General features: G+C 36.1%; 1 protein-coding gene across 2 annotated transcripts in view; it reads right to left on the bottom strand.

The window, feature by feature from the left end:
- Positions 1 to 329: 329 nt before the first annotated feature.
- The window catches only part of ENPEP (glutamyl aminopeptidase), an 81,298-nt gene continuing 66,850 nt past the window's right edge, over positions 330 to 14,777 (bottom strand). The window contains exons 14-20 of one of the 2 annotated variants that reach the window (XM_081562129.1): positions 14,361 to 14,511; positions 12,989 to 13,062; positions 12,776 to 12,880; positions 12,518 to 12,688; positions 8,927 to 9,067; positions 2,159 to 2,237; positions 330 to 1,133 (exon numbers count right to left, since the gene is read on the bottom strand). In XM_081562129.1, the coding sequence (XP_081418255.1) occupies positions 987 to 1,133; positions 2,159 to 2,237; positions 8,927 to 9,067; positions 12,518 to 12,688; positions 12,776 to 12,880; positions 12,989 to 13,062; positions 14,361 to 14,511 (868 nt within the window). In that variant the 3' untranslated portion in view covers positions 330 to 986. The remainder of the gene's footprint in view (positions 1,134 to 2,158; positions 2,238 to 8,926; positions 9,068 to 12,517; positions 12,689 to 12,775; positions 12,881 to 12,988; positions 13,063 to 14,360; positions 14,512 to 14,777) is intronic. The other variant, XM_081562200.1, reaches the window with a different exon arrangement.

Raw genomic sequence — 14,777 nt, 5'->3', positions numbered from 1 at the left:
TTTCCAAATTTGCTGGCATATAGAGTGCAGCACTTTCACAGCATCATCTTTCAGGATTTGAAATAGCTCAATGATCACCCTTCTCTCTTTGCTAATAAGTTTCCAATTATTTAGCACTTTTCCTCTAAATTCCATGTAGGATTTCAGCACTATCTTCCCCTTAATTTCATAGCTTATTTGAAGGAACTTTGCAGGGAATGGAGCAAGATGACAGAAAACTAAGCATGCAAAAGACTGGGTTCTTGAATCTTATTGCCTCCTGCTAAAGTATTTCGGGAATGCTACAGTCATTATTATTCGAGAGTAAAGGAACACTGGAAAACAATGTATTTTTTCAAGGTAAACATTCAGATTTATTTTAAAAAGGAGAGGAGAATTCTTTTGTTGATTTTATAAGAACAAAGGTAAGAGTCAGGTATTTCTTTGGCTAATTCATACAATCCTTGAGTAAAATTTAAGCCCAGGTTACTTTGATAGGATTTAAAAGAATAAAACATATGTGAATATAATGATGTTGGATCTGTGTAATTCTGAATAATAAAATAAAGATTAAGATGGTAATATTGGTCCCTCAAGTACTGGTATTTAAACTTTAAAAATCATTCAAGAGAGGAGATTAAGTAGTGTTTCTTTGGTACTAAAAATGTAAAGCTAAGACCAAATTGTTCTATTTTCACAGATTTAAGGTACAAAGAATGATATTTAAAGACCTTAAAATGGCTATTAAATTATCTTCAATTTGTAAAGAATCTCCTATGAAGTATGCTTAGAAGAAATCCCTGAGTACATTAACTACTCTATTAGTATTCTTCCTTCATAAACAAAAAGGAACAATTTAAAAGCTTTGCAAGACATATAAACACAGTACTTAGTGAAAGCAATATCTATATATAAAACTCCCTCCATAGTGCTTGTAAATTAGGCCACCAAATATTTAACAGGAGAAACAATAGAGTTACAAAATTAAGATATGATATTTGGACACATTAACCATTCAAATCAAGAAACCAGTTTCTTATGGTGTCCCTGTTTTGTTTTAGCCACTCAATATTGTTTTTCACTGTTTCCAGTACTTGCTCCCTAGGTTTTTGTCCTGCTCCAGCTTCAGGATATCTTTCGAAAAAGCTGTTGATCTACAAAAGAGAAGGCAATAATTAAGAAAGTAATTTTAAGCCCAATTGTTCTTCAGGGATTTTATTTACATTCTGAATTTGTTTCCTTCTTGCCTGGAAATTCAGTATCACTGGACAACATTAAGATACATCTTCTGATGCATCATTTAGATTGAGCACATCTCTCAGATTAGTAGTCATTACCCATGCTTTGGACACCTGGCAGCATGTCCTGCAAAAGAGGCCCTGATGTTTCGAGGAAGGAGAGCAGCACAGTGGTGGCTGGCATGCTCTCTTTGCTTCTGCAGGTTTCTCAGTTTTCTGCACGTTCCCTCAAGGTGTTTCCTGGAAAATCTGTACTGTGGAATGATGGCTTTGCTTAGCCTTTTGTTCCAAGAGTCTGGAGTGTTTTATATACTTTCAGTTCACTCATTGAGGGCTCATCAAAAAATCTCTATTCAGTTTGGTTTGTTTTCCCTCTTCCTTCCAAACCTCTCTCCCAGACTTAACCATAGTAGTATCTGCTATTTACAAAAATAAGAATTATTTTGTTTCACAGAAGGATGTAACATTCTAATAGCTTATACTGAAAATTCATACAATCTCTGTTTCTCTAACGTTAATGAACATCCCCTCACCCCTTCACCACAGGAATTGAGGTATCCAAATTCTGAAAGATTTGGGCTTAGTTTTGAAATTCCAAAACTCTGAATTCTGAAAGGAATCAAACCTTGATCAGCTTATCCCAGGATTACACTTACCTGGAAAGGGGAGATGGACTGCTCATGGTTTGCTAAACTGTATGGTCTCATGGACCATGAGCCCAAGCCTCCCCAGGCCTCACCTTTCTCAACTTTTAAACTTTATTTATTGGTTATTCGAACTTATTTTAGTTTAGAAAAAAATAGATGTACATTTAATTATATATAAGAATTATTACTTTTTCCTTGTCTTCTGGGATCTGAATAGAGAAAATATCATTTCTACTTGAAAAAAAATTAATTCTGTTCCTTCCTTGACAAGTATAGAGGAATTTATCTTCCTACCTGCCAGAGTTGTAGTTCGGTGTTGAAGGGCTCTGCTATAGTGACAATCCGGCCAAGGTTTCTGTTATTGAGTGTATACCTGAAGAGAAATTTAGGGGTAGAAAAGGCTACATAAGTGCTCAGAACTTTAAATCTTTCCTCTAGATGCAGACATGTCCTTTTTGAGAGTTTTTTAAAAGTAATTTTCAAAGTACAGTAAGTATAAAACAGTAAGTAAACATATTTAATTTAAAATAATTCTATTCAGGAGAAATTCACAGCAACTTCTGCACTTTTTTTTTTTTTTTTTGTAGACAGATCCACACCACTTTCCCAGAAACGGTAGAGTGGTTGTTATATTCCCCAAATCTGTTCTCCTTTTTCCTGCACACATGAGAACCATAGTCAGATTACATGTCTCAGCCTTCCTCCTAGCTAGCTGCAAACAGGTGATCCAGTTCTCATCAATGGAACATAAACAGAAGTGGTAGGTTCAACTTCCACCTTCTTGTTAGGGAAGTAAAGGGAAATTGCTTGCCTTCGATCTTCTTTTCTTCCTTCCCCTTCTTCCAGATTTCAACTACACAGAATAAGGCCCTAGGCCTCATGGAGCACAACCACCCTAACAACTTGGAATGCTTGCTTCAGGAGACCAATCTGAGTGAGAAATAATTACTTATGTCCTTTAAGCTGCTGTATTTCTGTGTTTCTGTTATAGCAGAATAGCTCTGTCACCTTTATCTTAACTAATAATCTATGTGTCTTCCTGCAGATACAGAAACTTGAATATAGGCTATTTATTCTGCTTCCATAAAGCTTTATTGGCTACTTGCATATTTGGCATTATGATCTATATTAGCCTGCTAAGCAAAGACATTTCAAGCTAAGTGCAAAGAGAGCACTTTAGCGATTATATTCTATTCCTATACCTTTTGCATTTTCTCTCTTAAAAAGTAAGAATCACAAATTTCCATATAAACCAAAATGCAAATGACAGTGATACAGGTAAAAATTTCACCCCAATTAATCACAGTGTAAAAAAAAAAATCTCAAGAATTATCTATAAACCTTGAATTTTTGAAATGTTGGGAAAGGATAAAGGAAATATATCAACATATAAAGAAGTAAACAGGAGGAGAAATCTTACATTTAAAAAGTATCACATAAAAAGCAGAAATCATGAAGATAGAAACTAAGTTTGTCACATACACATTAAAAAATTTGTGAGAAAGGAAGCCTGCCATAAAATTAAAAGTAAAAATTTATTATTTTGTTGTAAAAAGAGGAAATATTTTGACTATATAAAGAACCCTTTCAGACTGGTGAAAGTCGCTCAGTCCTGTCTGACTCTTTGCGACCCCATGGACTATACAGTCCATGGAATTCTCCAGGCCAGAATACTGGAGTGGGTAGCCCTTCCCTTCTCCAGCGATCTTCCCAACCCAGGGATCGAACCCAGGTCTCCCTCATTCCAGGTGGATTCTTTACCAGTTGAGCCACCAGGGAAGCCCTTCCAGATTGGTAGTAGGGAGAAATATGCCAACATGAAATTAGCAAAGGAATGAATCATAAGTTTGCAAAAGAAATATAAGGAGAAAATGTACCCAATGGAAAGAGGTGGAATGTTCTAATGATTATCCATAATTTCGGTATACTAGATCCAATGATCACTCTTATCACAGATACCACTGAATTTAAATCCATTATGTCTTTTGTCTTTATTCTCTTAAAAGTCTAAGGCAAACATTTTCCCTTTACTTAATACCATCAGTCATTATCCAAAATGTAAGACTCAGGCATGACACTACACCTGCCATGTGTGTACCTCCTTGCCTCTGACTTGGCTATCTAGAGTTACCCAACCTCTCAAACACTTCACCTAGCCATTTGAAACTACCCCTTTACAGGGAATACTACTACTCATTTGGAGACTGTTTCTTTTCCTATATCCTCCATAGCACCAGGTCAAAAAAGGAATTGATGTGATCATGCTCCCCGTTATGGATTACAAACCATTATTCCTTCACTCTTTAAGACCCTCTGTTTCTTCAGGTTATTCCCCTTAATCTCATTTATGGTACACTTTGGTATCTGACTCCTAGTTGTCTTTTCTACCCCAGGCCATGGCTTCAAGGTCCACTTAGATGGAGATACAACAGCTTAACTCCTTAGTTTCTTGACCTCCTCATTTCCAATGATATTTTCTCCACTCTACTCCAGCCACCAATTTCCATCATCATACTTTGTGATCATCCATAAGTACTCTACCTCTAAAATCATTAATTTATGTATGTTCCATGACATAATTCACCCTCATTCTTTGACTTTATCTGGATTTGTGGTCGATTGAGCATCTCCATCCCTACTTTCTTCAGGATCATCAGCTTTTCCTTTGCTTTCACTTTTTTTCCTAAAATAGTTTAAATTCCATGATATACCATTTTCAATAAAGTTTTCACCTAAGCCCTAAGCTTCCTTATAGTTCAATAATGTGTGTATATATACATATATATTCACACACACACACATATACCTGAACTCACTGTTCTTCTGAAAACTTTATCTTTTCTAGAAATCTAGACATTTTGTCTTTGTCACCTCACTTGCCTCACATATTAATCTCAGTCAGTTCAGTGGATCAGTTGTGTCCGACTCTTTGCGACCCCATGGACTGCAGCATGTCAGGCTTCCCTGTCCATCACCAACTCATGGAGTTTTCTCAAACTCATGTCCATCGAGTTGGTGATGCCACCCAACCATCTCATCCTCTGTTGTCCCCTTTTCCTTCTGCCTTCAATGTTTCCCAGCATCAGGGTCTTTTCCAATGAGTCAGTTCTTCACATCAGGTGGCCAAAGTATTGGAGTTTCAGCTTCAACATCAGTTTTTCCAAAGAATATCCAGGACTGATTTCCTTTAGGATTGACTGGTTTGATCTCCTTGAAATCCAAGGGACTCTGAAGAGTCTTCACCAATGCCACAGTTCAAAAGCATCAATTCTTCAGCACTCAGCTTTCTTTATGGCCCAACTCTCACATCCATACATGACTACTGGAAAAACCATAGCTTTGACTAGACAGACCTTTGTCCGCAAAATAATGTCTCTGCTTTTTAATATGCTGTCTAGGTTGGTCATAGCTTTTCTTCCAAGGAACAAGCATCTTTTAATTTCATGGCTGCAGTCACCATCTGCAGTGATTTTGGAACCCAAGAAAATAAGGTCTCTTACTGTTTCCATTGTTTCCCCATCTATTGGCCATGAAGTGATGGGACCAGATGCCATGATCTTAGTTTTTTGAATGTTGAGTTTTAAGCCAGGATTTTCACTCTTCTCTTTCACTTTCATCAAGAGGCTCTTTAGTTCCTCTTCGCTTTCTGCCATAAGTGTGGTGTCATCTGCATATCTGAGGTTATTGATATTTCTCCCGGCAATCTTGATTCCAGCCTGTGCTTCATCCAGCCCAGCATTTCGCATGATGTATTCTGCATATAAGTTGAATAAGCTTTCTGACTTCTAATCTACCAAATTCTAAAGGTTGTTCTTATCTTTTATCTTTATCATTACATCCACAGTATAATCTACCCCCATCTTTTATTAGGATTACTCCAGTAGCTCTATAATTGCTTTCCCCAAGTTCTCCATTTAGGCTTTACCACTAGAGCTTTCTTTTGAAAACAAAATTGATCATTTTACTTTCTTACTTAAAACCCATTAGTGACTTATCATTGCTTTTAGAACAAAAGCCCAAATCTTAATGTGACCCCCAGAAGCTTAGCCCTTAGCTTTCCTCTTTTCAGCCAGGAACGCTCACCTCCTGTTCATCTAATTTACTCCTGCCCTTCTTTCAGAATGCAGCTCAGTCATCACTGCCTTAGGGAAGCCCTTAACCTCCAACTTCTCTTCACTTGGTCAGTTTCCCCATCACGCTCTTTCAGTGTGCCCCAGAACCTTTTCTATCTGTGGTTATTACAGTTTTAATTATACATGTATTTATATGATTCTTTGCTCACTAGTACAGGCTTCCCTGGTGGCTCAGATTGTAAATGCTCTGCCTGCAGTGCAGGAGACCTGGGTTTGATCCCTGGGTTGGGAAGATCTTTTGGAGAAGGGAATGGCTACCTGTTCCAGTATTCTTGCCTGGAGAATTCCATGGACAGAGGAACCTGGTGGGCTACAGTCCATGGGGTCACAAAGAGTCGAACACGACTGAATGACCAACAGTTTCACTTTACTTAATATTGCTCTTCATCATTAGACTCTAAACTCCATGAAAACAGAGAACCAGATCTTTCTCTCCTTGTACACTACTGTACCTTTAGTGCCAAACACGGAGCCTAGCACATAGTATTTGCTCCATAATATTTATTGAATGAAAGAATTATTATTTAAAATGAGATACCAGTTTTCATGTACTCAATTAATAAGAATATTTTTAAATGATAGCACTGAGTATTGGCAAGTGTTGGAAAATAGGCAAAGTTAATAGTAAAGTTTGTTCTGGGAGACAGTTTTGCAATATTCATCAGAAACTCTAAAAATGAGCACATACTTTAACTCAGCAGTATTGCTTCTAGTATTATTTGTATCCTAAGGAAATTGTCAAGGACGTTCAAAGAGAACAAAGAAGTTCAGTTTCAAAGCTGTTCATTAGTACATTATTTATACTGTGGAAAATTTTGAACAATTTTATTATCCAACAGATGCAGGTTAGCTAAATAAACTAAGATGTATTTACATGTTGAAATATGACTGAGAATTTATATAGGTAGTTGAAGTTTTTATTCAATCTATTCATTGCTAGTTTCTAAATATGTTCTTTAATTTTTAGTCACAAAGAATAAAACAGAAGAGAAATGTTATAGAAATTATAGAAAATCACTGGAAAAACTGTTAGCTGTAATAACAGACTTTCTTCAAATCTGTAAAATATCTTTATAGGAACTTAGTGTGATTTCCTTTTTTAAAATTTCAATTTTCTTACCATAAATGGGTGTATATTATTTTGCACAAAATACAGAGAAGCAAAAATAAGGATACAGAAATCACCCATAATCACACCACCTAAAAATAATCCCTATTGTCACATAGCTATTTTCCCTTGGGTCATTTTTCCATGGCTGTTTGTTTATTTACAGAAATGGAATGATATTAGACATATGTTTTTATAATCTGCTGTTTTTTACATTATCTGATGTTGTGGGTATCTTTTTATGTTTTTAAGTAGGCTTCTTTGATTTATTTTTAATTCTCAGTCATATTTCAACATTTAATATAAATATGTTTATTCCAAGAAACTAATACCATATAGAGTGTACCATTTAAGGAGAAGTATGCTGTATATTTATCATATTGATTATTTTTAAAGCTAAATTAAGGATTTAGTTATATATTAAATATTTTGAAAAATAATTATATAAAAATAATCTCTGATTTAATATTATATAAGTACTATTATGTTATCCAGAAGAAATGACTGCCATGCACATAAAACTTTTTAGTTAAGTGCTTATTATTTTGTTTATGAGGTAGTATTTATATGATTTCAGTCATGTCCCATTGCCTTAATTTTTCATTCATAATTATAAATTAAAATCAAACTTTATCACCACACAATATTGACTTATTGACTTCATTCAACTTCACAGTTTCATATAAGTGTTTAGTAGAATAAATAAAAGCAAATAATAATTTCTGAAGTGTTTTTGGAACTTTGTGGTTAAATCTCAAACTGGAAAGGACATTAGTGGTTGGTTATCAGCTGTCAAAAATCATAAAGCAAAAGCTTTATAAAAAAGCAGATTATTTAAGATGACTATAAATTATTTAGAAACAGAGGCAGTAAAACCACTCATTCTGAAGTCTGGAAAATGTTTAAGAGTTTGAAAAGATTTGACTGAAGCTTGGTTCATTTCTGTTTAATTTGTCTTATCCAATTTTAATGGGGAAATTATACTTTTTCAAATTAACCATAATTAATATTGGGCTTTTTTGTTTGTGTCTGATATATGGTTATTATATGATTTTATGTTTTAGGCTACTTGAAATAATATCTCATGAGAATTAGATTATCAGACTATGAAGAAATATTAAAAGCCTTGGGAGAGGGTTTAGAACTAGCACTGGAAATAGTTCATTAATTTATTTGTCCTGAAAAAATTAAACTTTAGGTCTAATAGATTTAAGGTCAACTGTTTTTGACTTTTATGATAATACAAATCTGTTTTTTCCTACTTCTTAATTTTTTAAGAGGTATAACAGTGAACTAACTTTTTAAATGAAATACACATTATTTGAAATAAATCACATGTGTGTGCTTAGTTGCTCAGTCATGTCCAACTCTTTGCGAGCCCATGGACTGTAGCCCACCAAGCTCCTCTGTCCATGGGATTCTCCAGGCAAGAACACTGGAGTGGGTTGCCATTCCCTTCTCCAGAGGACCTTCCCTACCCAGGGATCAAACCTGGGTCTCCCGCATTTCAGGCAGAGTCTTTACTATATGAGCTACAATAAAATTCCTTAAGGGGCTTCTCTGATGACTCGGATGCAATTTAGGCATGTTTGAAGATTTCAGAAATCTACTGATCAGTTGGAAACACTACTTTCCAGGAAAGGAATTATGCTTAAACTAGTATATTGCTTTCCTGGAAGGAAAAGATCATGATCCTTTACTTCTGATAATATGCCATTTCAGATATTGTATAGATGTCAGACAAAGCACAAAAAAGAGAAAAAAGAACTTGTCGATGGTATCAAACAAAGAGAACAACAAATCATTATCTGATCACCTCACCTGTTGACTAGATATTCCCAGTTGAGTTGTATCCAATTCCAGGCCATTGTCTTCCCATAACTGTTATATGAGATGTATTGAATGACTGTAAACACATCCTGTGTTTTAATAAGGTTTGAATCCTTGAGTAAATCCAGATACCTAAAAGAAGTCAAATGGAAAAGCAATTCAAAATGAACTTTCAATGTTCACCCTTAGCTAAATTCCAGTAGAACTTAGCTGTCATTTCAGTAATTTAATTCTTGAGTCACCAATGGAAACAATCAAATAAGAAAAATAATAAAACACAATTTAATATTTTCTAAAATACTTAACTCTTTTTAATTTTGAGGACTAGTGAAGTGTAAACTGTATGAAAATTTCAGTTATTTTGGAAGTACTATAACAGCTAAAACCTACAATTTTAACTATTAATTTAAAAAATTAATTGTATTTATTTAATAGAAGCACTTCATCCATTTGCCTATTATTCCATTAAACTAAAAAAGGAACTAATAAATTAAAGTATGGATACTCTTTCTTTTTCATAATTTTATAAAATTATAAAATTTTGGCTGTGCTGGGTCTTCATTGCTGCACCAGTTTTTCTCTAGTTGCAGAGAGCAGGGGCTACTCTCTAGTTGTGGTGCATGGGCTTCTCATTGTGGTGGCTTCTCTCATTGTGGAGCATGGGCTCTAGGGCATGTGGGCTTCGGTAGTTGTGGTGTGTGGGCTCAGTAATTGTGCCTCCAGGGGTCTAGAGCACAGGCTCAGTAGTTGTGGTACATGAGCTTAGCTGCTCTGCAGCATGTGAGTTCTTCCTGGATCAGGGATCAAATCCACATCTCCTGCATTGGCAGGCAGCTTCTTCACCCCTGCACCACCAGGGAGGTCCTTATATTCTTATTTTATATGGGATTACAGTTAAGTCTTAATTGATGCTTTTGAACTGTGGTGTTGGAGAAGACTCTTGAGAGTCCCTTGGACTGCAAGGACATCCAACCAGTCCATTCTAAAGGAAATCAGTCCTGAGTATTCATTGGAAGGACTGATATTGAAGCTGAAACTCCAATACTTTGGCCACCTGATGCGAAGAACTGACTGATTTGAAAAGACCCTGATGCTGGGAAAGATTGAAGGTGGGAGGAGAAGGGGACAACAGAGGATGAGATGGTTAGGTGGCATCACCAACTCAATGGACATGAGTTTAAGTAACTCTGGAAGTTGGTGATGGACAGGGAGGCCTGGCATGCTGCAATCCATGGGGTCCCAAAGAGTCAGACATGACTGAGTGACTGAACTGAACTGAAGATTGTAAAAAACAACTTTCAAATATAATCTGTATAGTTAGATTAGTTGGCTATAATTAGAGTATAAAGCAAATAAGTCCAAGATAAATTAAGTGACCAAATAGATTTTTATTCACTTTATTCCATGGCTGTACCCAGAGGGAATATCTGAGCATGCTCTAATAAACTTCCATAAACTGCACTGGAGTGGGGCACTCCTGAATTTTGTACAATTTATCTTTTATCCTCTAGTTTGTAAGAATCTTGGTAAGGCATCTAAGTGGAGCTTCCCAGGTGGCACGGTGGTAAAGAATCTGCCTGCTAATGCAGGAGATCCAAGAGACGTGGTTTGATCCTTGGGTCAGGAAGATCCCTCGGAGTAGGAAATGGCAACTCATTCCAGTATTCTTGCCTGGAAAATTCTGTGGACAGAGGAGCCTGGTGGGCTACAGTCCATGGAGTTGAAAAGAATTGGGCATAACTGAACACGCACACAAGGCATCCAAGTACTTGCTAATTTTCTCATCATATACAATTAGCACAATGACAAACAAGTAATACATCAATATGATGTTTTGTGGAATGTCAAGATGATCAAGTTCTGGAGAGATAGACAGACCAGCTTAGGCCAGAGAGAAGGAGACTTCACATGTAGCCCTGAGGTGAGATAGTGAAAATATATTGTTGGCCCTGCTAAGTAAAAGCAAACTGTTTCTGGTAGCTCTTACAAATTCGTTGTTGCACTATAATTTACTGTTTATATTCTTTTTTTTTTTTTTTTTATAAATTTATTTATTTTAGTTGGGGGCTAATTACTTTACAATATTGTAATAGTTTTTGCCATACATTGACATGAATCAGCCATGGGTTTACATGTGTTCCCCTTCCTGGACCCCCCACCCACCTCCCTCCCCATCCCATCCTTCTGGATCATCCCATTGCCCCGGCCCTGAGCCCTTGTCACATGCATCGAACATGGAATGGTGTTCTGTTTCACATATGATAATATACATGTTTCAATGCTATTCTCCCAGAACGTCCCACCCTCACCTTCTCCCTCAGAGTCCATAAAATTGTTCCATGCATCTGTGTCTCTTATTCTGTCTCGCATATAGGGTTATTGTTACCATTTTTCAAATTCCATATATATGCATTAGTATACTGTATTGTTGTTTTTCTTTCTGGCTTACTTCACTCTGTATAATGGGCTCCAGTTTCATCCATCTCAGTAGAACCGATTCAAATGTATTTTTTTTAATGGCTGAGTAATATTCCATTGTGTATATGTACCACAGCTTCCTTATCCATTCGTCTGCTGATGGACATCTAGCTTGCTTCCATGTCCTGGCTATTGTAAACAGTGCTGCGATGTTCCCAGTTTTACTGTTTATATTCTGCCTCTCCCATGAACCTATAAGTTTCTCAAGGATAGATACTATTCTTTTTCATTTTTATTCCCACAATCTACATACCTATACATAGAAAAGATATCTTAAGTTTTGGTTAAATGAATGAAGCAAATAACTCAGAATCTATATAAGCAAAAAATGAATAAGGCAGAAACTAGTTGATTTGGGACATAGATGTGAAGTGGGAGAATATTCATAGATGGGCTTCAAGTGGTCTTTGTATCTTTTAAGTATAATGTAAATAACTATTTGTGTGTGCATGCATGTTGTGGTGGACAGTGCTCTGCTGACAGAGACCAGTTTTGTTCTGGGTTTGGATCAAGGTATCCTTGATTCTAGGGAAGGCAAATTGCTACCCCATCCTCAGAGTAGCATAATTGGCCCAAGTCAGTCAAAGGAACTCAAGTTCATCGTAGTCAGCAAGTGATCAAGTGGTAGACCCAGCGAATCACCCAGAATGATCAAGGGTGACCTAGTGCTGGATTATGAGAAGAAGTGGAGATAGCTGACCTCTTATCATAAAAGACAGAGTCTTGTGAGGAGGAGCTCTTTTCCTCCTGTCTTTCTTCTATGGAACATATTTATGTGAAGACAAAATATTTGGAGGTCTAGAAGTCATAAAACATCCAGCATGTTGAAGATGGCAGAAAAGAAAGAGAAAGAGCCTAGGTCAGGGATAAAATGTTGAATCACTGTACATGACTGGAAGTTATCTACCTCTAGAATTTTTTATATGAGATGTGTCTTTATTTTTTAAGCCACTCTTACATGGATATTTTGTTTCTTGCCAGGGAAATAATTTTTTAAAGGACTTTCTTGGAAATGTATCTTCCATTAATTAGCATTTTAAAGAGACGGTGACATGTAAACTATCGAGTACCATTCATGTAATTTTTTAAAAAGTTCCAACTTACCTTGACAAAAGAGTAACATTCTTCACTGATGCTAATCCATACAGTAGCTTTTCTTTTTCTTGAGCTAATGAAGTTTTCTGGTATTGCTCGAGTGTGTAATTCCATGAAGTCTCACTGCCAGAGTTCTGCATACCATAGCGATATACCAGAAGCCTGAGATTTACAGGAAGACTAGAAGAAGAAACAGTGTTTCAGAGATTTTAATTCTTCATTTGTCAGTTTGAAGTCTTCTAGATATGAAAACATGGGAACAGGCACCTTACAGTCCCGGTTAGCCACTGCTGAAATAACTGGGAAGCGTTGTTCAAGGCATCGCTGTCTCCCATCTTGCACGCCAATCCTAATACAGAGGCACGGAGTAATCTAAGAAAACAAACACGCACAGAGCTTGGGCCTTGAGCACTTTTCAACATATCTTAACACACACAAATATTAAACAAATACTAATTTTTAAAAAGGTAAAAAAATAACTTTGTGAGGTGGTCTCCAACATCATTCCATCCCAGAGAATCTGCAATGGGCTTCACTTGATCTCGGAAGTATTTCTGAAATAAAAGCACCATGTGCAGTGAGTAATAATGTACTATTTAGCAACAGTCTCCCATTTATTATTATCTACAGTCCCCAGTGGTAACAACCTTTTCCCCTACTAGTTTCAGAGAACTCTGGGCCTGTACTTAGGAAAGATAGATATTCCAGTTTTTATCACATAGCAATTTTAGTTCAGTCCTGAACATAAGAACATTCTGGATCACTCTCTAATGTTTTATAGAACTTTGGGTCATTCCCTTTTAACCTCCACTTCTTAGCTGACATTTTAATAAGTAGAATAACACCTGATAGACTTACCATACTAAAGACTGCTCAAGTATAAATGAAATAGTAACTAATATTTGTATATTGCTTTAAGATTTACAAAGGATATCTATATTATATGATTCTTACTCTCCCATTACCATGGGCAGTCAAGTACTAACTTCCTATTGTACAAAGAAAATAAAGAAATGTGAAATCATTTGTCCAATTTCTTTCATAAAGAAAATGGAAGAGCTAGAAATTGGAATCCAGAATTTGTTTAAAATTACAAGTGTCCTGGTAATCAGAAAGTGCTACAGAAATCACAAAGCCAAGAAAAGTAGACTGAATGACTGTCTTATAATAAAATCTCAATGTGGAAATAACAGCAGTAATAATAAGGAAAATGATGTTGTATTTTGATAAGAATAAATTCATTTTAACATAGATAAATCCATTACAAATAGGATCTAGTTTGTATCTATGGTTTAAAACATTATTTGTCTTAAATAAAATATTAACTACTGTATTTCTTCTAACACTAAAATACACCTTTAAGTTGTATACTGAACCAGAAATACTGATACACTTCAAGCTGAAAGAAAATAGTATCTCTTTGATTTGATTAGTCAAGTCATTGTAATTTCCTTTGATTTTACTTGGCAGTCAAGATATGCTTTTGCGTTTCCCTCAGCTCAGCTCAGTCGCTTCAGTCGTGTCCGACTCTGTGCAACCCCATAGACGGCAGCCCACCAGGCTCCGCCGTCCCTGGGATTCTCCAGGCAAGAATACTGGAGTGGGTTGCTATTTCCTTCTCCAGTGCATGAAAGGGAAAAGTGAAAGTGAAGTCGCTCAGTCGTGTCCGACTCTTAGCGACCCCATGGACTGCAGCCTACCAGGCTCCTCCATCCATGGGATTTTCCAGGCAAGAGTACTGGAGTGGGGTGCCATTGCCTTCTCCTTGTGTTTCCCAGGAGCTCTCAAAAATCTTCCTATTCTACCAATGGGACTAAACATCTACTTTCATGAGATATAGCATTAGCATTACCTCAATCATAGGGTATAGCTCTTTATCATCTTCAAACATGTTAATAATGTAGGTTACAGATGAAATGACTCTCTGCCATGGTAAAAATTCCTTTTCTTCTTTGAGATACTTGGTCAAGTTCAAAGCCTCCTTATAATTTAGAAGCTGAGCTCTAAGAAAAAAAAAAAAAATCCCACAGTAAATTAAAACCAATAGATTGGTTTCCTTTGACTGAAAGTACTAACATGGGCATCATAGACTTCAATGTTAATGAGAATCCTTCAATTAAACAATTAAGAAGATGCATTACTATAAAGTTCCAATTAAAGAGGTTTGTTCACAATAATGTATTAGTGTTTTCATATGTTCAACAATAAAGGGGAAGACAAAACATTAAGGTATGCATTGAAAAATTGCTGTGGCAGAATTTTAGATAAA

Source organism: Giraffa tippelskirchi, chromosome 1 (assembly GCF_054371585.1).
Source record: "Giraffa tippelskirchi isolate mGirTip1 chromosome 1, T2T-mGirTip1v1.2.pri, whole genome shotgun sequence".
Lineage (NCBI taxonomy): Eukaryota > Metazoa > Chordata > Mammalia > Artiodactyla > Giraffidae > Giraffa > Giraffa tippelskirchi.
Note: the sequence above shows the minus strand (reverse complement) of the source record. Positions and strands in the feature narration are given on the sequence as shown.